Source organism: Podarcis liolepis (assembly GCF_965112155.1).
Source record: "Podarcis liolepis genome assembly, chromosome: 2".
Classification (NCBI taxonomy): Eukaryota; Metazoa; Chordata; class Lepidosauria; order Squamata; family Lacertidae; genus Podarcis; species Podarcis liolepis.
The window spans coordinates 88,034,847-88,061,257 of record NC_139555.1 but is presented as its reverse complement, the minus strand read 5'-3'; the positions used below and the strand labels follow the sequence as shown (position 1 = coordinate 88,061,257).

The window sequence follows — 26,411 nt, the reverse complement described above, 5'->3', positions numbered from 1 at the left end:
AGAGGGTCTGGGTTTGGGTCTGGTGTGGTTGATTGGTGATGGCGTTCTGTGTGCCTCTGGTTCTGGTGTCGGTTTTTGTGGGGAGGGCTAATTTCCAGATGTCTGGCAGGCGGGACGTGTCGTCACGCTTGTTCATGTTGTGAGGGTGTTTCTCTATCTCGATGGCTTCCATGATTATTCTCTTGTGGTGATGTTCCATGTTAAAGAGCAATTTGGAATCTGCAAAATTAATTTCGTGTCCTGTTTCTTTCATGTGTTGGAAAAGAGAGGAAGTTTTTTCTTCTTTTTTGACGGCATTCTTGTGTTCTGCGATACGTGCATTTATTCGTCTGTTTGTTTGTCCAATGTACGTGGCTGGGCAGACTTTGCAGGGTATTTCATAGACCCCTTGGTTTTCCAACTGGATTTTATCTTTGGGGTTTCTGAGGATATTGGCTATTTTTTGGTTGGTGCAAAAGGCTGTTTTGATATTGTGTTTATGGAGGATTTTGCTAATTTTATCTGTAGTGCCCTTGATATAAGGAAGGAGGGCCATGCCATTGTTTTCTTCTGTGTCTTGGTTTTTGGGGGGTGTTTCTTTTTGGATTAGCTTCGTAACCCTGTTTTGCTGGTATCCATTGGCGATTAACACATTTGAGAGATTCTGTAACTCAGTTGTCAAGTGGTCTTTGTCAGCCAGGCGTTTGGTTCTGGAGATGAGAGTCTTGGCTACGGAGTTTATTTGTGCAGGGTGGTGGTGTGATTGTGCATGTAAGTAGCGGTTGGTGTGTGTTTTTTTCCGGTAGATAGTGTGTCCTAGGGAGCCATCAGGTTTTTTGTAGATTAGGACGTCAAGGAAGGGAAGTTGGTTGTTGGCTTCTATTTCCATAGTGAATTGTATTTTGGGGTGTAGGCTGTTGAGATGTGTGAGGAAGCTATCTAGTTTTTCTTTCCCGTGTGGCCAAATTACAAAGGTGTCGTCAACATATCTGAGCCAAAGTTTGGGTTTGTGTTCTGACTTGTCTAAAGCATTGGTTTCAAAGTGTTCCATGTACAAATTTGCGATGACCGGTGAGAGGGGTGATCCCATAGGTGCTCCTTCTATCTGTTTGTATCTTTGTCCATTGTGGATGAAGTACGTGTTGGTTAGGCAGTGGTTGGTCAGGTCCAGGATGTATTCGGGGGGATTGTATTTGTTTTGAATGGCTGTCAAGGCTTCATTAATGGGCACTTGTGTGAAGAGAGATACAACATCGAAGCTCACAAGTAGGTCATCGGGATGTAGGTTTTGCTTCTTTATTGTTTCTATGAACTGGAAGGAGTTAGTAACGTGTGAAGCGATGGATTCTGCATAGGGCTGAAGTTGCTTAGCGAGAAATTTAGCGAGATTTTGTAGAGGTGAGCCTATGGAGCTGACTATTGGTCTGAGTGGTGTTCCTTCTTTGTGTATCTTGGGGAGACCATAGAGTTTGGGGCATCTGGATGATTTTTCTCTGGGGATGATTCTTAGCTGGATTTCTTCACTGATAGGAGAGGCTTTTATTTTGGATTTGGTGGTTTTTTCCAGATAGGTGGTGGGATCTGTTTTTATAGGTTGGTAGGTAGGGTCTTGGAGTAGATTTGATAGTTTTGCTTGGTAGTCCGATGTGTTCATCACAACAGTGGCATTACCTTTGTCTGCTGGGAGAATGATTATGTTGTTGTCTTTCCTCAGGTTGGTGAGTGCTTTCTGTTCTTCTTTGTGTAAATTGCTTCTGGGTGGTTTGCTGGAGCAGAGGATGTTGGTGACTTCAAGTCTGATTTTATTGGCTTCATCTGGGTTGATTTTGGTTAGGCTAGCTTCGACTCCGCATATGATGTTTTCCGTGGGGATGCGTCTCGGGGCGACTGCAAAGTTGAAACCTTTGGAGAGTACTTTGGTTTCAGTTGAGGTGAGGATCCTGTCTGATATGTTATGTACTGTTTGTTTCATGGGTTGTTGTGGAGGGTGGCTGGGCTTCTGGCGTTTCTCTAGTTTGTGGAGTTTGTTGGTGTGTCTGTCTGTCTTATGTGAGGTCTCAGTTTCAGCTCTCCAGACGGCTAGTTGTTTGCATTTGTCCCAGAGTGCAGGGTGGATTTTGTTACAGAGTTTGAGGTGAAGAGTGAGCAGATCTTTGTTGGTTTGGTTTAGTAGGTATCTTTTCTTATGTATTTCGTTTCTGATTAGGGATAGTTCAGTTCGTTTCAGGATCCTTTCGGTAGCTGGGGTTTTAGAGTGGAATTTAAGTTGGAAGCATGTGGGAATTAAGTTGTTGTCTCGGCAGTTGCGTAGGAACAAGAGATCACATAAGATGGTGGCTCTTCGGATTTCTAGTTTCTCGTAGGTTCTTGTCAGCTGGAAGGTTTCCTCCCCGTAGAGGTGAGATATTTGCTTTCGTAGATTTTCACGGGTACAGGAATGCAGGTTTTGGTGTCTTCGGGTGTCTTCCCGTGTAAGAGTTGGGGTGTCTAGGCGACGTCTAGCGACAATGGACAAAGATACAAACAGATAGAAGGAGCACCTATGGGATCACCCCTCTCACCGGTCATCGCAAATTTGTACATGGAACACTTTGAAACCAATGCTTTAGACAAGTCAGAACACAAACCCAAACTTTGGCTCAGATATGTTGACGACACCTTTGTAATTTGGCCACACGGGAAAGAAAAACTAGATAGCTTCCTCACACATCTCAACAGCCTACACCCCAAAATACAATTCACTATGGAAATAGAAGCCAACAACCAACTTCCCTTCCTTGACGTCCTAATCTACAAAAAACCTGATGGCTCCCTAGGACACACTATCTACCGGAAAAAAACACACACCAACCGCTACTTACATGCACAATCACACCACCACCCTGCACAAATAAACTCCGTAGCCAAGACTCTCATCTCCAGAACCAAACGCCTGGCTGACAAAGACCACTTGACAACTGAGTTACAGAATCTCTCAAATGTGTTAATCGCCAATGGATACCAGCAAAACAGGGTTACGAAGCTAATCCAAAAAGAAACACCCCCCAAAAACCAAGACACAGAAGAAAACAATGGCATGGCCCTCCTTCCTTATATCAAGGGCACTACAGATAAAATTAGCAAAATCCTCCATAAACACAATATCAAAACAGCCTTTTGCACCAACCAAAAAATAGCCAATATCCTCAGAAACCCCAAAGATAAAATCCAGTTGGAAAACCAAGGGGTCTATGAAATACCCTGCAAAGTCTGCCCAGCCACGTACATTGGACAAACAAACAGACGAATAAATGCACGTATCGCAGAACACAAGAATGCCGTCAAAAAAGAAGAAAAAACTTCCTCTCTTTTCCAACACATGAAAGAAACAGGACACGAAATTAATTTTGCAGATTCCAAATTGCTCTTTAACATGGAACATCACCACAAGAGAATAATCATGGAAGCCATCGAGATAGAGAAACACCCTCACAACATGAACAAGCGTGACGACACGTCCCGCCTGCCAGACATCTGGAAATTAGCCCTCCCCACAAAAACCGACACCAGAACCAGAGGCACACAGAACGCCATCACCAATCAACCACACCAGACCCAAACCCAGACCCTCTCCACAGATAAATTACAGACACCATCCAGTAGCCAAACCATAGTGGCACCTCCGGATGCTGCACCCCCCTGCAATCCCTACACAGATCTGGCTGGCACAGGGCACAAAACCACAGCTCGCCCCTATACACGAAGCCAAGCCAGAGCACAACTAAGTGCAGTACAGCCATCTTCTCAGAAAAACTCTTCACAAGCTCAAGAGGTCAAGACACGAAAGCTTTAGCAACTAATCCACACTTAATGACCCACCTAAGTGGTACTCAGAATATCACTCAAGAAATCACTCAAGATATCCCTCAAGTAATTAAGGAACAAAAGAAGAAAAGGCACACTAACCTGGGAACTTCCTCTCTGCCCAGAACGTTGGAGGCTATACACCACACCCCCTCAACAGTATTTATAGGAACTCAAACACTGAGATCCTGCTCTGTTCCAGTAACAAGAAGCCGAAAGCACCAGCCTGAAGATGACGAGTGAGACCTCGTCGAAACGTCGCCTAGACACCCCAACTCTTACACGGGAAGACACCCGAAGACACCAAAACCTGCATTCCTGTACCCGTGAAAATCTACGAAAGCAAATATATATATATATATATATATATATATGGCTGTTCATTGCTGGTGCTGAACACCTTTCATAATTATTGACCTGACCTGAATCAACCTATTGGATTTCCACCACAGATCTGAATTTATTATGTGCATCATTATCATAAACATTAATGGCTGGTTGGAGTGGCTGGGAGAGCAGCCTGCAAAATGGCACCAGCAACCTCCATGCATCTATCATTAAAGGGACAGACGTCTCAGCCATACACATTTATTCCTGTTCAGAATGCATGACACATGTGTGCTAGACTACCAATGCAGACAGTTAATTCAACACGAAGCTTCATGGGCAATGGTCAGTGACACGGAGAGTTGCCATCCAAAACGTGCGGAGAGCAGTAGGTTAGGGAAGGCAGCATTAACATGCAAGTTTGCATTATGAAAACTTACGTATGTGCACTAGTGAAAAAAACAAGAAGTGGTAGCCCAGGAAGGAAAGAAAGTAATACTTCCTTAAGCTTTGTTTCCAGTGGAGAAGAAGACTCAAGAATCAAGAAGGTAATATTTCACAAGTCAGCAAAGTCACAAGTCAGTTGGTCGCAGACCTTGTTGCATTTGCCGTAAATGGGACCATGGGAACTGGCCCTAAATGACAAATGAGACAAATAGGCTGTGGGATCCCTGCCTACAATGTCTGTGTGGGCCAGCCATGCCCTGAGCCTTTGTGATCAGTCTGGCTCCTGGCTGAGACATCGAGGAGCAGCGATACACTGGCAGAGGCAGCAGCTGTGACTCGGCTGCCTTTCGGGATGACATTCTAATCTATAAATTCAAATAGATAGCTTCCTCCACAGCTGCTACAGGAACCATGTGTTTGTGATTAATGAATCTTTTTTTAACTGTCCACTATTAATTTTTCCCAGCCTTATTATAGCTAGTAAATCTGTATGGCGTTTTTGTATTCCCCCCTCCCCCACCCCGGCCTCAGTCCAATCTTATTGCATTCAGTAAATCTTTTTACTTTTTTCCTTACCTTGTGGTTGCACAATTCTGCATACACAGATGAGGAGTCATTGTTCACCACATCTTTTTCTATTGGGTTAATGTCTCCAGCTTCACATGGATCATCCATCACTTGGGCATTATTGCCCTTGAACCACAGCGCTTGCTTTCCCTTTCCTTTTTAACATGCACAAATAAAAAGCTTTGGTCTGATGTCTCCAAGGCACAAGTTCACAACAGATGCCCCAAAGTGCAAAGCCCTCTTGTCCTGCTAGACCCGTCATGTTTTGATTGGGTTTGGAGCTTTGCATTGCAGATGTGTTCCAGATGTACTGCAGCATTGGAAAAAACCAACAAGATACATACATTCAAAACTCATGGAGACATTCTGAGACTGAAATACATTTGATATGCAATACCTGAATTTGCCTGCTTCAAAATTCTGCCTGAGGGGGCAGGAATAAGAGGGGGAGGAGATTTTAATTCCAACGGTGAAACTTCACATTTCCATGGTTTGCATCAGGCATGGGGAACTTTTGGGCCTCCAGATGTTGCTGAACTACACCTCCCATCATCCTTGACCATTGACCATGTTTGAAGGAGCAGATGGGAGTCGTAGTTCAGTAATAGCTGGAAGGCCAAAAGGTTCCTCACACCTGGTTTGCACAGATTCACATCAGGTATCTCTGCTGTGGTCTGTGTATGGTGTTTACCACTGAGAACTCCATAAAGAATGATTTGGATGTGTGTTTCTGTACACACACAGGGATACAGGCTGGAAACAAGATGGGGAGCCACAGTTATCCACAAGCTCACAACATGTTCACTGATATGCACCACACCTGCAAACATTTGTTTCCTTTTCACGCTTTATGTTGCCTGTTTATTCATCTACTATTTTATTTATTTACTGCACCTGTGTCCCACCTTTTGTGAAGGTGGTGTAGGTGCTTGTCCCATCTGTGCTTTATTCTTCCAATAACCCTGTAGGCTTAGAGATGGTGACTGGTCAAGGGTTGCCCATTGAATGTTATGGCTGAGTTTTTGAACCCAGGTTTCCCAGGTTCTACTACCCTACACTTCTTCAGGAGACACATGCAGCCAATTCACCTATTTCCTGAACCATGAGTTTGTTATTTGTTAGATGTCAGCTCTAAGCTGTTCAGTGCTGCATATGTAAGTAGCAGGACCTTAAAAATGGTTTGTTAGTGTGAGTTTAAATACAATATGCAGTTTAAAGTCAGTAGATCTGGGGAATGCTTGTCTTCAAGTGACGGCAGAATGCCAATACTGGTGTGGCCTTTCATATTTCAGCAGGGAATGTATTCCATCACACTGGTTCCACCAGTAAAAAAAGCCTGCTCCTGCGTTGCCACCAGGCAGCGGCAAAACTAACTGGATTCCATTTGTTGATCTTAATGCTCTTACAGACAACGGAGGGGAAGACAACATTTCAGGTAAACTAATCCAAAGTTGTTCAGTGCTGCATATGTAAGTAGCAGGACCTTAAAAATGGTTTGTTAGTTAATAGGCAGCCAGCTAGTTATAATCAATATACAATCAATAACTAAATTATAGTTCTGAGTAGGCTTGCTGAAATACTGTAGGGCGGTGAATAAACAAATGCAGGAGGAGGAGGATGTGAAACATCTGCCTAAATCATGCCCGTGTCTTTTGAGAAATGCCTGGGTTCATATTTGACTGAATAAACCCTCACTTCCACACTGTCCTTTATATGAATAGGGAACTGATTCCTTGAGAATGTGCATCCTTATGTAGAGGGCAGCACAATCCACACCCAAAAAGGAGGGATCAGCACCAATTCCAGTGTGTGCAGAAGTACAAAAAATATTTTTGGGGGGAGGGAAACACTAGAGAGGGGGAGCCCACCACAACAGCTTATTGAGGGTTTATTCAGTCAAACATGAACCCAAGCATTTCGCAAAAGACATACTTAGTGGGTATGGAATGCTGACTGTTTATTTGGACAGCGCAGGGATAGAATGGAGTCTCTTGGAGGAAGGCATGGCTGGCTGGCACTTTCAACCAATGGCCTCCACAACACAACATTTCTCTTGCAGGTCTCACTTACAGAGACTTAGTAAGCATATTTGAGATTCTGGCCCTGTTATGGTAAGTGGCAGCTAAAATTAGTTATACACCAAAGATTTCTCAAGATAAATTAATCTTCTCTTTGTAGAGAACATATGGCCAGGACGGGAACCAGATGGGTTTGAGCTGCTGAGGCGGTAAGTTACATTCTCCCTGCCGGAATTAGGTCCCGTTTACAAGGAGCAGATTACCAGGTATCACAGATTGCAGGTATCCCTGTTTGGGAGAGGTGATGTAGCATGCCATGGTCATGGATGATGTGTTTTCCCACCAGCACATTGGCACGTGAACATTTTTAATGGTTCCCTCTTGATTCCTCCTTCCGGAGCTCTTTCTGTTCAGTTTCAGGTGTTTTAAAGGAAGGTTTTTTTGTTTTTTTAAATCAGGGATTTTGATTGCCTTTCTTAGCGAGGGCAGTTCCATCAGACAGGCAGGTGAGGCATTGCCTAGGGTCACACAGTTCAAGGGGTGACAGAGAGCCAGAAGCATCAAAAGACTTTTACCCTTTCACGTACGTACTTTCTACCATGGACAGCTCCCCATTCCATTTTTGCAATATTGTTTGTGCGAGAGAGATTGAGGCACATTGCCTGGTCACTTTCCAGCCCACCAAAGGTGGTAAATCATCAACATCCTAATAACAGATAACTAATACAAGCCATTCAGACTGATCTGGAAAACAAGCAACTTGCAAGGAGAACAAATGTACACATACAAAGGTCTATTTGATGTGAACATAGCGAAGATTGATGGGACCTGTCTGTTTCTGAGTTATGTAATGCACAGGTCAGGCACTCATATTTCTCAGCCAGAGCCATTTCCACAGTTTTTAGGTTATATTTTGGGAGGTTTGGAGACACAGAAATTGACACAGCTGATGCAAAGCTTCCCTGGAGCATCCAGATGGCCACAGTTATAGGCAGCGAGCCAGTCTAGACTGACGCTTGGTCTAATCCAGCAGGACAGTTCTTAGGCTGGAACCAAGTGTGTCTTTGTAGTTTGCTTCATAATTTTTTTTGGATTCAGTAGTGACAGGCTCTTAAGAGAAAGGAAGCGAGAGCAAAAGAACAACACTTATTCCCATGTGACCCAATAAAACCACCGCCATCTAGTCTTCTTGCTAATGTTCTTCTTGTACAGAATTCATATGACATGATTTATGTCAAATTCATGCAGTGTCTTCTAGATAATGGGAATGAGTCTGCACGGGAAAGACAGGCAGCAAGCCTAATAAAATGTCACTTTGACTATGGCAATTTTCAAACCCATATTAATTTATTGCAGCCTCTGGGGGACACTTTGTTACAAAGCTATTACATCCAACACTTGCCCACTTTATTGAAAGGTGATGAACCAAAAACAAAAAAATCTACAAAACACACACAAATTCCCAGCCTTGGTAGAGGGATATTAGAACTTTGTTTCACAATCTCAGTAAATTATCCTATACATATCACAAAAATGTATACATAAAAGCAGTATATTATAACTAAGGTAGAGATGTAATTTTGCTGCATGATAATTTTGCAGACATTTTGATTGTGAGAACCATCATCTTGATTGTAGAACCTGCTTACGGTTAAAAAAAATGCACGTAAAAGTACGAAATCCTATATACTTTTAGTCAAATGTAAGTCCCATAGAGTTGAGTGGTGTTTGCTCCAAGGTAACTACGTAAGTTTAGGACTGCAGTTTGGCATATGATGTGGGCTTGTCCAGTATGAAGTTGTTATCTGCATAAATTTTGTATTGGTGAAATCGATATTTACACATGTTTATGCACTTTTAAATTATATTCCTGTAGCATGGGGATTAACAGCAGGACAACTCTTTGGCCACTGTGACAATAGGATGCTGGACTAGACGGGTCATTGGCTTCATCCAGCAGGCTTGTCTTATGTTCTTAGGTACTTACAACCAAAGTGGACTTTGATCCTTTGGTTGGATAAAGAGCCTTTATTGTTGCTAAAAGCAGTGTTTTTTTCTGGGGGTACGGAGGGGTACACGTACCCCTAAACATTTTGTGAATCTTTGTACTTTTGTCCATTTACTGTATTTACTGGTAATTTTCCCAATTTGAACTATAAAATAGTGATTTTCTTGAGTCAAAATGAGAGTACCCCTAAACATCTTTTTTTAAAAAAGCACTAGCTAAAAGACTTTGAGCCTGGAAGGATAAACACCCACTGTCTATTATACAACGGTCTGAAGACCTCACTGCCCTGGATGCATGTTAATTTCATGAGAATACCTACTGGATAACTGGAGTGCTTGTGTTAACCAATAAATGTAACTTACAATACATGTACTGATGGATACACCCTTAAACTTCTGGTATCCATAATGTGAATTGCTGGTGGTTTTTTGTTACTATTAGTATTATTTATATTGTATTTATTTTCCTCTATATTATGTTTCATTTGTTTCCTCCCATTATTTTTGATAAATTTTTGAATAAACTAAACTTTCAAAAGGATTGCAACCCTTCTTTCTGAATATATATCAAAACGATTACAACAGATTTATATGGAATTTATAGTTCCATTTTGATTGGTTTTGTTTTATGATTGGAATGGTTTCCTCTGTTTTTAGCCTCTGTTTCGATCATTCAATAGTCTATTGTCTTAACATGGGACCTTAGAGTGAAGGATGGGCAAGAAATTTATACCTTTCCCTTGGAATTGAAATTTAAACTTTTCTGTTAAGTGATCTGAATGGCAACATTTGGACTCGTAAGATTCTTAAGAAGTCCCATTCCTTTCTGGTTACCTCAGTAAGTTCACCGTTAGATCTGGAACTTCAATGGTCCTAAAAATCAATAAATTGTTGATATGAGGTCATGACTCACTCTACTTTAAAGAACATTTTGACTTGGTAACAGATCGGTCTTCCTAATGCGTTAGCTGTGACTGATTCTTTGAGCAACCTCCAGCATATACATTATGTCTCCACAGGATAAGAAGCTGACCTTTCACTTTCTTCTCTTTGAGGATTTGGATAAGCCTATACAGTGGTACCTCTGGTTGCGGACATGATCCGTTCTGGGGTGCCGCTTGCACCCCAAAAAGTCTGTAACCAGAGTGGCACTTCTCCGCATGTGCGAAGCTCGATAGAGCGCTTCTGCGCATGTGAAAACCACGCAGTATGCTTCTGTGCATGCGGCAAAACCCGGAAGTAAACACTTATGGGTTTGCCGTGTTCTTAACCCCCAAAAAAACACAACATGAAGCGTTCGCAAGACGAGGTATGACTGTATATGCCTTCTGTGGATTTTAAGGGCATTTTCACATAAGGCTTATGTGAAAGCATCTGGGGTGCTATTTGTGTCATGTGGCGATGTTTTTGACATGAGGCAGGGTGTAGAGAAGAAATTGTATGTACATTTAACCCAGAAGAGGTTTCATAGTCATAGCTGGCATTCTGTGTATGTACTTCCTGCATAAGAACAGCCTGCTGGATCAGGCCAAGGGCTCATCTAGTACAGCACCCTGTTCTCACAGTGGCCAACCAGATGCCTGTGGGAAACCTGGAAGCAGAACATGAGCCCTCTCCTCTCCCGTGGTTTCCAGCAACTAGTATTTGGAAGCATTTTTGCCTCCAACTTTGAAGTCATCATAGCTAGTAGCCTGCCAGGCCTCAGGGAAACCAACCCCCACAGCAGGGTGCCAGGAACGGTTAAGACAAGGAAAAGTCCTTACCATCTGCTTTTATTAAATATTTACAGAGAGAAGCTTGGGAATACAACCTCTTGGAATAATGGCGTTGCCCCAGGTAAATCTCCACCCTTCTCTCCCACTTCCTCATTCACCATCTATTCTACAGGTGGCACCGGGGGCCTTTTGCTTCTGAGCCCTTTTCTCTCCTACTTTTAAGGCTCGCCAGGTTCGGGGGGGGGAATGCTTTCTAGTGTCAGCCAGCTGCTCCATGGGAAGGCGGTCTCCATCATTCCTCCTCTGTCCAGTCCCTGACATAGCCTTTGATAGCCCTCTCCTCCATAAATTTGTCTAATCCTCTTTTAAAGCCTTCAACATCGGTGGCCATCACTGCCTCCTGGGAGAATGAGTTCCATAGTCTGAGTGCACTGTGTGAAGAAGTCTTTTAAGTGTCCTACATCTTCAAACATTCAGCTTCATTGGATATCCATGAGTTCTAGTGTTATGAGGGAGAAAACCTTTCTCTATCCACTTTCTTCACACCATGCATAATTTAATAAACTTCTGTCGTGTCACCTCTTACTCACCTTTTCTCTAAACTAAAAAGTCTCAGCCACTGCAACCCTTCTTCATAGGTTACCAGAACTGTACACAGTACTATTTTCAGTTCCTTTCCTAAAGACTACTAGCCTGTAATGTGACTTTTTCATGGCAACCACAAACGACATCAGCATCTTCATTAAGCGATCTACTATGACCCCCCAAGGCCTCACTCCTGGTCTGTTCCCTCTAGTGCAGACCCCATGAATGTGATGTGAAATTAAGATTTTTTTGATCCAACATGCATCACTTTACACTTGTTTTCATTGAATTGCATTTGCCATTTTACTGCTCATTCACTCAGTCTGGAGAACTACTACCAGTTATTGAAGGTCTGGTGTAGCCAATACGATTCCAAGATTAGGAAGAACTTTCTGGTGGTAGGAGTCGTTTGACAGTGGAACAGACCGCATCAGAAGGTGGTGGTCGCTCCTTCATTGGAGGTTTTTAAACAGAGGCTGGATGGCCATCTTTCAGGGATTCCTCAGGCGTGATTAATGCATTTCTGGGGCTGGACTAGATGACCATTTTGGGTCCCTTCCAACTCTACAATTCTATGATTCTATGGTTGCAGCTCCAGGCTGAAAGGCACCTGACCTAGTCTCATGACTCTCAAGGGTTTTCAGAAGCTCCGACCTCCCAATGATGCTTCCACCCACTTGATAAACATGTTACTTTTAATATAATGCAGGAAAGAGGTTATAGGCAACTAAGAAGTTTACAGACATATGACAATTCTACTCCATGCTGTTGTGTTTCCACAGGAATCCTTCTGCAGTTTCTCGAATGAAGCAGTGTTGGCTCACCTGAGCTTGGTCTAATGTGAAATTGGCACAGCTTATTCTCATTTGCCATCTGAGAGCCACATGCATGTGGAACATTCAGAGCAGAATTCAGTGATATTTTCCCTAAATTGTAACATTTTAGGCTGTGACAGGGAAGGTGGTGGAGGGGAGCTCATGTCTGAATGCTTTGGGGGGAGGAGAGGGGCACACAGAAGAATAGCATGTGGGGGAGGATACTAACACTGATATCTTCTTGTGAAAATGAATACTGGACCCTAAATTTCAGCTGGGCCAAGTCCATGCTATTGTAGTTCCTTCTTCCTCACATGTAAATGGAAAACTAAGAAGGTAAATTCACTTCTAGCTAACATTAAAACTGATATCTCACTTTCCTGGTTTTGGCTCATCTCCATTCCCTTGTCATCCTGAGGAACCTGCCCTCCTGCTCTTTTGTCTTACATATTCCAAATTTGGATGATACCACTCTGACTTTGCTTCCATTTCAAAGTGTTAGGACTTTGGTACACCGGGAAACCAGACATTTGATGCAAATGATTACTACAAGAACTCTCACTGCCTGTTTGGAGAAGTGATTTCCATATGTTTTAGAAAGGCAACCTTCTGTATGGAATGAAAGAAACCAAGGCTGTCCATTGTGGGTTCTTTCTTCATAATGAATAAAATATAGTTAGCTGCATCTATATGGGTACATTAAGCGTGTGTGATACTATATATATCTATATACACAATGTCAACAACAACAAAAAATCTTTCCAGTCTCAGCATGCTATTTCTTTGATTTTTTCTTTCCACGTTTTGACTTCTCTGTCTCTTTCTGCTGCTCGCGAACGGGCTCTTCCAGAGGCAAAGGCTCACTATAAAAACTATATATAGGGGGAAAGAAAGGGAGAAGATTGCAGTGTGAGTTGTATCATAAGGCTAACTGAAAACCACACACAATGGGAACCCTAATCATCTTGCAGGTGGTGTTAGTTGTTAAGCGTCATGTTGCAACATTCATGATAAGCTTGTGAACTCTGGTGTCTATTTCAAGGCAATATAATATATCAATCTGGCAGCATGTTCTGAATGCCACTATGGTGAATTCACATGTGCCTCACTGTGTGATCATCCCATCACTGTGCAAAGGTTCTGTTCTATCAGTTCTATCAGTAAGAAACTGATAAAAGAGCATTAATACAGCAGACCCAGTGTGTTTTTAGCCAAAAACTTGTCGCAGCAGCATAACAAACCAGAATCCTGCATATTTATCATGTCTGCCAACACTTCATTCAGGTATGGAATATAGTACATAATTTGGCATCTTGAGAATATCGGGTGGTATGCAATACTAGTCCTACTCAAGAGTAGACACATAGAAGTTAATGGACACGACTAAGGTCACATTCACACCATACAGCTGAAGCATTATAGGTTCAAAAATTTCAGTGGGTCTACTCTGAGTTGGACTAGCTGACTACAACCAATCAAACTGATCTTTTTAAAAGTAAGTTCCTGGCAGAGAAATAACAGAAATGTGCAAGCAATGATTGGTGAAGGTTAAAACAATGGAACCTTAGTGGGTTGGATTTCTGTTAACAAGCAAGTAAAATAATAATGCCCTGAGGACCATAGCTGCACTATTCTGCAGTCATCGTTCCCCTGCTCTACTCTATAGTATTCATATTATTCTTTCCTGTTTGCACTCTGACAGACGTCTTGTAAGGAAAAAAGGAAACCTGTCTTGAAAGCAGAATACATTATGCAAAGTATATACAGTATATGTAAATTTAATTTGCATAATTTATTAAGGATGCATAATACGGTTTTTGCTAGGCTGTGGTTTATAAGTCTTTAAATAATTCTAGTAAGACATCCAATTCAGAAGAGATTCTGCAGATTTAGGCTCAGTCCCATACATTAATCTCCTATGCTCTTATTCCAGAACATCTCATATCCTAACCATGTCTACTCTGAAGTAAGTCGCCTTGCAATCAATGGGACTTACTCCCAAGTAAATGTGTGGGGATTGCAGCCTTGGCAGATGTAAGAGAATGTAATGAGCTAACCTATGCTGAATCAAACTCTAATGTTTATTTAAGCCACCAACATCAATTCTGGTGGCAAGTATCACAGGCAGCGTTTCTCAGGCTGAGATCTTTTAACTGGAAATTTCAGGGACTGAATGTGAGCCTTCATATATACAGAGAACGTGCTCTGATATTAAGCTTGCTTCCTCCAAAGGAAGCACAGGAAACCTGCCTCCAGATATTTTTTGACCAAAGATCCCTTCAGGCCTGACCGTTGGCAGTCTTAGTTGTGGATGAAGGGAGCTCGAATCCAACAGCTTTTGGGAGGCTGCAAGGTTCCTGTTTCTGGTTTAGAGCATCATAATTGCTTTGCATATCAGGCCAAAGCCAGCATCCTCTAGTTTTTGAGCATGGCCAGATGGGTGCATTCAGCACCAAACACATGTCCTAGTAATGGGAAATGGCCTTTTAGACTCTCTGCATCAATTTTATTTATGTCAGAGGCGGATTTAGAGGAGTGTGACTGGTTCAGTCACACCGTGCGCCTCAGAGGCACTGCTGGGACGCCACAACTATACTTTAGAATAGAGCACGAGAGGGAGAAGGACGCTGAACTTTGGTGTCGAACAGGGCACCGCTGAAATTTGAGACCCCAAGATCCGCCACTGTTTATGCACTACATTTTAATTTTGGTTGCCTCCAATGAGCACAGGGTGACACATAATGTTCTACCCACCCAAGTTTTAACTAGGAAAAAAAATGCAAAGCAGATTATACTAAGATGGGACAGGTAGAGCTTGAGATTCTGGGTTTTGTTTTGTTTTTAAAGGTAGATTCCAAAGCCTGTAGAGAGACAGTGACAGGTCCAACTAAACTTCATGCCTGATCGGGGACTTGAATGTGGGTGTCCCCGGTCTAAGTGCAACATGGCAGCTGCCACACTATGTGGTCTCTCATGCAATCCTTTTGTACCTTCAAAGGATGCTTTAATTGCCTCTAGTGTTTTACAGACATGCCCCAGCGTAAAACGGTTACTGCATCACAGGAAAAAGACACGGGAAAGACTCCATACTCTCACTCCCATTCTGTCATTGAGGATTACTCTTCTGCAGAATCTCAACCAGCCTCACCCTTTACCAGGTAAAGTGAAATGGCTACAGGGGTGGAATTAGCATAGTCTAAATGAAATTAGCATGCTCCTGACAAGCTGAGAATTTAAGATGTGTCCTAACGATAAACTGCCAAAGCAGCCAGGTTCAGTTTAGTCGAGGAAATGAGCCCATTAACTTGGCATCCTTGTTAGCAGTTTGCTTATAAGCATATCCTGGGTTGGTATACGTGTCCCCCCCCCAAAAAACCCACAACAGCCAATAATCATCATAAAGAGCTATGAGAATCTACAAGCTTAGAAATCTCTCTGACAGTGAGCAATTAACAAGGGATTAGCTCACAAGTTATGACATCCACATAGTAATAGTTTCCCACTTCCTGATTCAGGAAGCCATCATGGATTATTGCCCCCTATCATATCAGCCTATCACTCAACAACAGAAACTCTGAGCATGTTAGCCATTGGCTAAATTGCTCAAAATGTGAATTCACCATAAGTTGGACAAAAACTGGGCACTGAGATACGATGGCAGGAAATCAGTTAGTCAGATGATCACCCTGGGTGCTTCCAAACAGTGACAAAAGTAACGTAAATACATTTGGGGGGGGGGTTAATGGTATGCTAACACTAGCTCTGTTCTGTGGTTATTGCAGCTTTATCTTGTTCCCATGTAGGGAAGCAGCAAAGAAAGGACGAAAAAGGGAAATGGAAGCTGTCAGATCAATAATTATTTGAGCAAAAGTTGTGATTTTACTAGATACTAGGGATGGCCAGTAACAGGAAGAGGCTGCTGTAGCCTCCCAGTCTTTCTCTTAGTACCAGGTTTTTAAAAACAAGAAAAGGTGTGCCAGTCTTGAAAGGGGTTGCTTTAGGAGGCAGCAGTGTTGGCACAACTTGCTTTTAGGTGCCAGGTTCAGCATGAAGTGGCCACCATCTTCTTTCCCCAAAATGCCTCTGGCTCCCTGTATAGCTTCACAGCCAGCGTAGCTTTGCTGGGATCCAGTGGAACCGAGGGTGGTGGATGGCAGTCATTGCAGCTGTGCCAGGCCTGCCCTTCTCCTCTGAGTGCTGAACCCTTGCAACTTGACAAAATGATTAACAATAAAATAATCCTAGCATCAGTCACTCCAGCATTTGCCCCACCATGCCAAGTGCTGATGTCAGGCTTGGTTTTTATAATCATAGCCCCAAATCCCACAATTTAAAAACACAAACCTTTCCAAGGCAGGGATAGAGACCTTCTTTGGATCTTCGAAAGTGGGACTGGCAGGAGAAACGAAAGAAGTTTGTGTCAATAAACACATGTAGGTATTCTGCACCACCTCTTATGCACATTTTTAATAGAAAGTTTTAATTTCTTCTCTTTTTTATCTTAAGCCAATGTTGCAAATGTCTACTCATCTGGTGTCAGTTGTGAATTACTCCTGGTTAACCAATTACTCACTCCATTGCTTTGAGGCCAATATATACACACATGTCCGCAGGAGGAAAGTAAAGTTTCTGAGGGCTAATGCATGGTTTATTTACCAAAACACCCACAAAAAACAGGATTAAGCTATTTTAGACTGTGTATGTATAATACATGCCAAAACCATTTTATGAAATAAATTGGATTTAATGACTTGATTACTTCTTCATGACAAGTTCCATTTCCCTATTACTAGTTGCAATTATTATTTACTACATTTTTATTTTTGTTTATTAAATTTATATACTGCCCTTCAGCCAAGGTGGTTTACAGTATTAAAAAAATACGCTGCCTTTTGTGTATAACAAACAAACAAACAAACAAACAAACAAACAAACAAACCAATACACACACACAGAGTTTAAGAAGTCATAGATTGTTTACTTAATCAAAGGCCTTGGAGAATAAGACTATTTTCACTTGGCGTCTGAAGATATGTAATGAAGACACCAGGCAAGCATGCCTGGGGAGAGCATTCCACAAATAGGGAGCCCCTGCAGAGGAGGCCCTGTTAATCCCACCCTTCCCCCAAGGAAATCAGGGTGGCATACATTTCCCTGCTTTTTCATCTCAGAAACCCTATATGATAGTAGCTTAGGCTGAGACTAGGTGACTAACACAACTTTACTCAATGAGTTTCATGGAGATTTGAACTCTGAGAGTCTAACACTCTCACCACAAAATGGCATTGGCTCTCTTTTTAAATGGCAGGCATATGCAACTTGCAGACCTGTCATGCGTGTCTTAATCAACTCGTTTGGCACCACACCTGGGACTATACAAACTATGGAAGTTGTTAAGCACCTGCATGCCACAAAAGGGAAAGCTGGTGTGTTGTGTTCAGCTTATTGGGTCTCCAGTTTTGCAGGCCTGTTTTAATGCTTGCTGCTCTCATTGTCAGGGATATCAAGACTTGAGATCAATTTCATCACCTGACCCACCAGAACTCCCCCAGTGTCACAAGTAAAGGGAGAAAGATCAGAAGATCTTCCACTCAAAAGAAAGTGTTGCATAAATCTCATGAATGCAGATGAGTAATAATCTTAAGAGGTTTCTCATGTTTGGGGGCACAGGAATCCTGTAACTGATTCAGCAAATGTGAGTCAAGTTGATTCCACCAATATTGCAATAAATGCTTCAGACTGGTTTAAGGCACCATGTACAAAGGTAAGAGGTACAAAAAGCTAGCCTACAATGAGATACATGTACCTCTGCAAACATCACTTATTAACTGCTAAGGTCTCTGGAGAAATGGAAGAGCTTTAGAACATGCAAGCTACGGCTTGTTCACTTAATTATTCACTTGTTCACTTAATTATTATTTCTTAATTTGAGAATTCAATCAACACAAGAAGCAGGAAACAGATGCACATACTGTCCTGATTAGTTGGTGATGATGGATGGGGAAAAGTCATTGCTATTCCTCCCCCTGGGAGGAGTCAGAAGCTTGTACCTCCCGTTATACATCTTGAGCTTTTCTAAGCAGGCCTGCCCAACACTCTGAAACCCCCTGCCCCTAAAATTAGCACTCTGCCACAGTCTGAACCACCATGATAGTGTACACACACCAGCTGCTATTAGACTTGGACCTTCCAAGTTCTTAAGCAGTGTACGGCTTGGCAAAAGTAGTTTCTTTCTAAAGTACAGTACCATATTTTTCTGTGTATAACATGGTCCCATGTATAAGATGCCCCCTATTTTGGGGGACTCCAAATTAAGAAAATGGGGGGAGATTGCCCAAAGTTGCTGAGCTTTGTTTGGGAAGGATTGCCCATGGTTATTAAGCTTTTTTTAGGGGGGATTGCCAGAAATCACTCACCCGTCTGACCTACGCTGCTGTTCCCTCACCGGCAGAAGCCACCAATTGCCCACCCAATTGCCGCAGCGACAGCCGATCATCACCAGCCCTTGCCGCAGCCACCAATAGCATGCCCAATGGCCATGGCAGCAACCAATCCCATGTCCCCCCCCCCATGCACTATTCGTGTATAAGACGACCCACAATTTTTAACATAATTTTTTAATTTAAAAAACCCTCGTCTTATACACAGAAAAGTACAATAGGTATTATCTTAAACAATTGCAAACACAGTAAAAAAAGAGTTCACTTGTAATATGATATATTACATCAGTGGTTCAGTGCTCATTTCTTCTCCTTCCAAAATAGATTTGATCTTCAACAATTGCAAACACAGTAATAAAGAGTCCACTTGTGATATACCAGTGATTCAGTGCTTGGGCGTCATTCTGGTAATCAGACATTTCATCACTAAAGAGCTTAGACATTGAGCTTTGTGGTAAATAATATACAAGAAAAGACAGTATTTAAATGACTTAAAGCAGGGGTATACCTGTCCCCATCTGCATGTTTCCATCAGGAGGAGCATAGAAAGAGGACAATGTTAAACCACCTAGGAGGTTTAACAAACTGAAGGACATCATTTATAGGCTGCCCAGAAGCTTCTGGTTGGCCACTGTAGAAAATGGGATGCTGGTCTAGTTGGACTTTTGGACCAGGCCTATCCTGGAAAAGTAGTGGGTAGGTTCAGTCTATCTGGGCCCATCCTGAAAGGAAGAGACCATAGCCTTGCAGGGAGAATATCCTAGGTTCAATCCTCAACATTTCCAGGTAGTCTGGAATAGACTCTCTGGAGCTCTCTAAAGGGTAGTAGGCAGTAAGCAGCTAGATGGACCATTGGGTAGCCTCAGTATAAAGCAGCTTCCTGTGTTCCTAATCTGTGCCAAAGCTAGACTGGAAGCAGTAATGGACAAAGACTGCCAGATTCAAAAGGTGACGTCTCTCCTGTATAGCTAAGGAGCCTACAATATGCAAATTTTATTCGGCGCCAGCTACTTCCATCACAGAGTAGTAATGATGGCAGAAGGCATGCTGGTTGACATCCTTGTACGCAATTGCGAAGATGGTATTGCCTGCATTTAATCCGGTTAATTTGTATTTAATCTTCCACTGATTCATGGAAGATCTTGAAGCCTCTCATAACTACCTGCACTTTAGGAAAGCTCCTCCTAGACTTTGGTCCTCACAGCTAAAGTCACATACCCAACAGAATCCACACCTTTTAAAGAGAGAAAGATTACAGCAATGACTCTTGTTTTCTTTTGAACTTGTGCTCCTTTGCTTGCAAGTTGTCTACCAAATAAAGGCAAGGGACTGCATCTTGATCTAAAGGGACACCATTAATTTCTTTTTTCTTATCCCTGCACAAAGTCTGAGAAAGATTCCGTTTACAATTGGGTTAGATAAGAACCAGCAGAAATCCCAGGAGGGTCAGCAAAGTAATTCACTCCTGTGACCCATCCTTCTCTGAAGCCTGGGGCCTTGATGTACAAAAGAAAATGTCTATTGCAAAAGGCTAGTTCTACCGATGTTTAGTTTAAGTGGGGTTATGGGTACAGAGGCAATAATTTATGGCGCTAAAGAGACAGGTCTTTTAATTTTGAGAGAGAAGGTGGCACAGAAATATATTTTGGCAAAGATTCATCTTTATGTTATGCTAATATGTTAAAGCTCATTGCTTTAACAACAGGGCCAGTCTGAAGACCAGTGATAGAGGGACAAAGAAAGCTATTAGCACCAAAATGAATTGGATATTCCAAATTTAACTATTTATTTATTTCTATTGTGACCTGGATCTGTAAGAAGGTAGGGGTGCTATAGTTCAATGCTTGTCAGGATGCCACATTTCTAATCTGTTTAATTTAATATATGTCACCACCTTTGTTTTACATTTTTTTCTGGCTTTTCACAAGTTCGTCTATTATTACAGGGCACCAAATGTGCACCATACACATCTGGATGCCGCACACAGAAGTGAACAACATCTGTTCAAAAATGCAACGTCAGATTTGGCAAGCACCATGGGATGGATTTCTTTGCTAGTGTGACTGGTTGTGAGTGTTAGCAGCTAGATTTGCAGTCACTAAACACCTGTCACAGACTTTGAAGGTGTTCGAACTCAGGATGAAAAGGAGGAATGTGCTAAGAGGAAGGCATGCTTGGCAAACCCTCACCATGATCAACTCCTGCTCAGAAACCTAAGTCCCCACTGTGGAAGGACATGTGGATCCAGAATTGGCCTCCACAGTCATCTATGGACACACCATTAAGACTGTGTTCGTGGAAGACAAATGAATGATCACCAAAGAAGAAGATCGACTCTTCCATCCAGCATTACTTGTAAGCTTTCCTTAGCAATTCTTCTATAATCAGGGACATTAGTTTTCTGCAAGTCACCAATAAAAATTCTCCCACCAATTTTTTAATGCTTGATATGAACAGAATGAATTATGCTACTGGTTTGGGATCATCTGATTTAAACAGGAGCCCCATGCTTAATCTAACCTGGTGGATTTGCTCAATATCCCACTGGGAACAAGGTTCCATGATTCATAGTATAAAAGCAGTGGTGACTAAAGTTCCTGGATTCTGAATTTCTGTTGTACTTGTTATAGGTGTACTGGGAAGGAAGTTCCTCCATAGGACAGTATTAGTTGAAAGGTACATTAAAGGGGCAGTGGAAATAAAGCTTATAAAAATAGGACTGCTGAAACAAGTGAGTCAGCCCAGTACCCATGAACCTTAGCAGTTTCCCTAACTGCCTTCTTTTACAGCTCTTATTTTCTTTTTACACCGCTTCTCACCTCAAGATAAGGCAGTGTGGCTTTACAAGAAAATTAATTTTGAAACGGCAAAAGCAATAGGGAAAAATTCTTTATAGCAAACTGTGGTGATGGCTCTACATAACGAAGTGCTCAGCAGAGCCCATTAAAAGGCCCACCTGCACACAGATCTCTTGCTAAGCCTGCAAGTTGGCTCACAGTTCTCTTATATTAGCTCCATCATTTTTCATTCTCAAATATTTTTGGTGGAGAGATACATTTAAACCATAAACTTGACTGCTTGCTTAAGCCCAGAAGATTACAGCTGTAAGGCTAGAAAACAGCTAACAGGGATCATATATATCCAAAGTACATCACTGAATAGAGTGATATAGTTGTATTGGCAGCAGAACAGGCTCATATAAATGTGCATCAACTGGTAGCAATTTAATAAGCGAAGGACCGTTCCCAGTTGAGTTGGGTGAAATCTTTGAGGTCTGGAAAGCTGCACGTACACTGCACACACACACACACACACACACACTGCTTCTCCATCCCAAATCCACCTCTTGAAGCTGCCTCTTGGACTTTCGTTAGATGTATATTCACACAGTGTGTTCTTCCACCCTGAGATATGATTCTGAAATTGTATTGTGGTATTTCTATAGCTCTCCCTCTTTCTTAAAAAAGAATAAAATCTGATTTTAGTGCAATTGATTTCCCAAGCCCTTGGGGAAAAGTGAGCTAGAAAATCCAGCTAAGTAAATACCATTGCTTGAAAGGTTTAGTGATGGAGTGATAAAGTGTGGCTAAGAAATGAGTGCCATAATGAAAAGATTAACCCTCTCTGGTTTTTTCAAAGGATATTTGAAAAGCCTAGGACCACAGTCCTTTCAATTTGTTTCAGTGGCAGAAATAATGATGGGCTGCTGATCCTATACTCGGAACCTCTCCTCTGGACCAACTGTGTCACATATACTGCACTGAAAGGACAGGAATAGTCCAGCTCCTCTCCCCACCTACACTCGAGATGCAATATGACTGCATCATATGTGGGCTGAGATGGGAGCATCAGGGCAACAGCACCAGAGGAAGTCAGTACCTGAGGTTGTGGGCTTGAGTCCTAGCACTGGTTCAGGAGGAATAATAAATTGTGCCTTCACAGTGCTGCCAAGATCTTTGTGCAGAATCTCCCGCTCGCAACTCAGAGTACAGGTCTCAAGTGCTGCTCTTTATTTCGAAGGGATGGAGGGGGTTCATGCTGGGGAACTCCACCAAAGCAATATATGTCAAGGGCCGCTTGTAAAAACTTCCAAACAGGCAGCAGCAAAGGTTCAAACGCCTTGGGATCTGGACATGATTTACAGGCCATTTCCTTGTTTCTTCCATTACTTGATTTAATTCAAAAATCATTTTAACTATTAGCAAAGTTCCAGTGTGTGTCACTGCGCTCAATTATTCACAGGAATGGACAGAGACGTTGACCAACTGCACAAGCGTGAATGCAATTTAGGAATGGGGACTTGTGGCTCCCTGATAATTTATTACGGCCGATTATGCAGACCAGGAGAACGGCAGGGGCTTACTTACAATAAATGTGCAATCCACAATCCATCACAAACTGAAAGACACACTGAATACCCAGGTTCCTTAGCCTCCTCTGGATTTAAGGCCTTATTAGCAAGGCAATTTTGTTCTTGTTACATTCTGCTGTCCGGGATGCTTAAGACAGCCAGATGCATTACACATCTTCCTATTGGACCGTACGGACATACAGCAGGCTGGGCATTAGCAGACCCTGGAGGCACATTCAGCCTCCATTACAACATTTGTTCATAGTCCACAGCTATCAAAGTTAATCTTGAGCAGGTTTCTAACTGTCTCGCTTGCAGAAAACAAAATGTAAGGAAAGAGCAGAGGGGCATCTCATAGGACACTCAAATGCACATTCTCCAAATTGCTACATTTGCAGCGCATTTCTAAAGGGAGTATGCTGCAGTGATAGAAGTGGATAAAATTATGCATGTTGTGAAGAAAGTGGTTAGAGAAAGGTTTTTCTCCCTCTAGGGAGCATCCATTGAATATGAATGTTGGAAGATTCAGGACAGACCTGTTCATAATCAAACTATGAACTCGCTCCCAAAGGAAGCAATGATTGCCACCAACACGGATGGCTTCAGAAGAGGATTAGACAAACTCATGGAGGATGAGGCTATCTATAGCTTCTGACTCTGGTGGCTATGTTCTACCTCCACTGTTGTGCTCAGGTCCTCTTTGTGGGCTTCACATAGGCATCTGATTAGCCACTATGAGAGGAGGACACTGGAAAAGATGAGTCACTGGCCTGCTCCTCTTATGTTCCTATGATATAGCAGATGCTAAGCCTGATGGCACCAGGCAGCATTGCAGGGCAGCTGCCAACAACCTTGCACCACCTCCCTGCCGCTCTCCTCACCTTGCTAGCCATGCCACAGCTTCTGCTTCCTCCACCCATGGCACTGGTTTTGTTACTACAGTTTCCTCTCCTTTTCCACTGTGGGTGCGGCTGTCCTGCCCTGCTTGCCTTTCCACCAGTAGCAGACATAGGACAGAGGATGGGAGGGCAAGAGGAGCCAGAGCTGTCCACCCCGAGGGCCCATGCCAACCTGGAGCTGGCCCAGACAAAGACCATGTGCCAATCACAGAGCCAAGGCAATGGGTACAGTTTTGTCTCACCATGTCAGACAAGGAAGTAACTAGCTGCCCACATCCTGCATGTTGTATTCTTACAGGGAATTAACTGTGCACTGTTCACTTAAGCGCAAACAAAACTCTTCCTTCTTTCACTTCCCTTGGACTAGCAGAAACTCTGCAGATTTAACAGACCTATCAGGGTGCTCTATATAACCCTGTTGTTTAACTTGTATATATAACCTGCATGGAGTCTGAACCAGCAATCAAGGTTCAACATATAACACATCGTGCTCCACTTGTCCCACTCCTACTCCTCTGCCCATCTTCAAGCTGCTGCCACCAATTCACCACTTGTCTGCTCCAGTTGGTAACTTTTTTAACACTAGAAGATAGGAATGGGGAGAAATTGTGTTCCAGTTCACATGTAAAGGGGGAAATCTCCCTAACTCCCTAACCCAAACAATATGCAAATCATAATCTACTCTTCTTTGAATTTTGCAGTGGAGTTCTCCAGTCAGTAATGTTTATAAAAGATGAATTCACTAGGGTAATATGTGCATTAAAATGCATATAAGTGAAAATAACATTAAAATGCATCATGTTAGAGGAAAATGCTTTGCAAGAATGCGTGGATTAGGATAAATCTGCTGGTGAATTTTCATGAGGGTTTAAAATCGCAAACAGATATGGAAATATGGAGAACTGAATTTAAGGTTGGAAACATGAGAAACAGAGATAAACCAATATTGACAGGTTTGTCTATCCCTACTAGAAGGGAGAGGGCCATGTGTGCAAACCCCATAGCTCTGCATTTAATGCACAGCAGTACTATGATGACTGCATGGACTAGACTCTCTTGTGTTAATGAGCACTCTCACTCTTCACTTTGTGGTACAGAGGTCTGGTGCATGAATCATGAGCCAGGTGGAACCCTGAACAGATACAGGAACACTCCCGGCTGCAACATATTGTTGCTGGTCTCACTTGTTTTGCCTGTTTGTCTTTGGATGGAGTGTTTTGTGTGTAACTTCCTCTCACTCCTATGAACTGCCTTGTTTTAACAAGAAATATATTGATTATTCACTATAAACACTTAGTCATCTGAGCAGAGGACAGAATGTGGTATATGTGCGTGTTTTTAAAAATGGCACTCCTTGTAACAAATTCAGCTACCTTCAACTTTTCCTGAAAGCCAGTGCCAGAGTTTTGTCTTGCTGACCTTTGAACAACAGACTTTCCTTTCTGCTGCTTTCTAGCATTCCTTTGCTATGTCGAATGCATCCTATTTGACAGGCCATCAGCCTGCCTTCCTGCCCCCAACCCTGAGCAGTTCATAGTGGCAGGCACAAAAAGGAACACAGCTGCTATGTTTTCATATATCTGTGAGTCATTGGTTGGACTCAGATCATTGCCCTGCTTAGGGTAAGCTGTACAATAATAAATAGCACCAACTCAACAATATCTGCAAGTTGCTAACTTGTTGGCCTTACTCTCACTCCTCTTGGTTTCCGGACATGATCATTTGACTGTTGTTGGTTTTTGTTTTTTCAATGCAACTCCTTGCATTGACTGTTCACACACCTGCAGTTATTTTTGACCCACAACTCAACAAAAGTGTTAATTGCCAAAATATGTTTGGCAAGAATTAAAGTTAAGTCATGCTCATCATATGCTATTGCTCCCCCACTGCCGGCTCTTCCACATTAATGCCTATACGAAAGAGGAAAGTGCAGTTGGCCATAGCCTTCTCCATTTTCACATCTTTGCCCAAATGGCCGCCAGTTCTTCCTTATCCATTGATCTTCCTCTCCACTTGTTAATATTTGTGATCCTATCTAATTTACACCCAACTGATTGACTTCCTGGACTCCAGTCCATATACATGTCTCCTCTCCCTGAAGCTGATTTCTCATTTTCACCCCCTTGGGTGCTGCATGGGTGGTATCAATGGCACTGGTCTAAAGGGTCACTCAGTAGAGCATGAAACTATTAATCTCAGGGCATGGGTTCGAGCCCCACATTGGGCGAAAGATTCCTGCATTGCAGGGGTTTGGACTAGGTGATCCACAATAGTCCCTTCCAACTAAGAGTCTATGAACTCCATCCCTTGTCCTGACATCAGGAGTTCTGAATAAGGCTGCAGAAAGGGCTCATTTCAAGCCGGTAGATGAAATACAGTTACGGCACTTTGCTATGAACAGAGAGCAAGTTTTGCTGT

At 42.5% G+C, this 26,411-nt stretch overlaps 1 protein-coding gene across 13 annotated transcripts in view; it reads right to left on the bottom strand.

Annotated features, from left to right (window-relative positions):
* Window positions 1-12,940: 12,940 nt before the first annotated feature.
* The window catches only part of LOC310701169 (uncharacterized protein C3orf20 homolog), a 55,704-nt gene continuing 42,233 nt past the window's right edge, over window positions 12,941-26,411 (bottom strand). For all 13 annotated transcript variants that reach the window (XM_083491574.1, XM_083491577.1, XM_083491582.1 and 10 more), the window contains 2 exons: window positions 16,648-16,695; window positions 12,941-13,175 (listed from right to left, as the gene is read on the bottom strand). In XM_083491574.1, coding sequence (XP_083347700.1) covers window positions 13,079-13,175; window positions 16,648-16,695 — 145 coding nt within the window. In that variant the 3' untranslated portion in view covers window positions 12,941-13,078. The remainder of the gene's footprint in view (window positions 13,176-16,647; window positions 16,696-26,411) is intronic.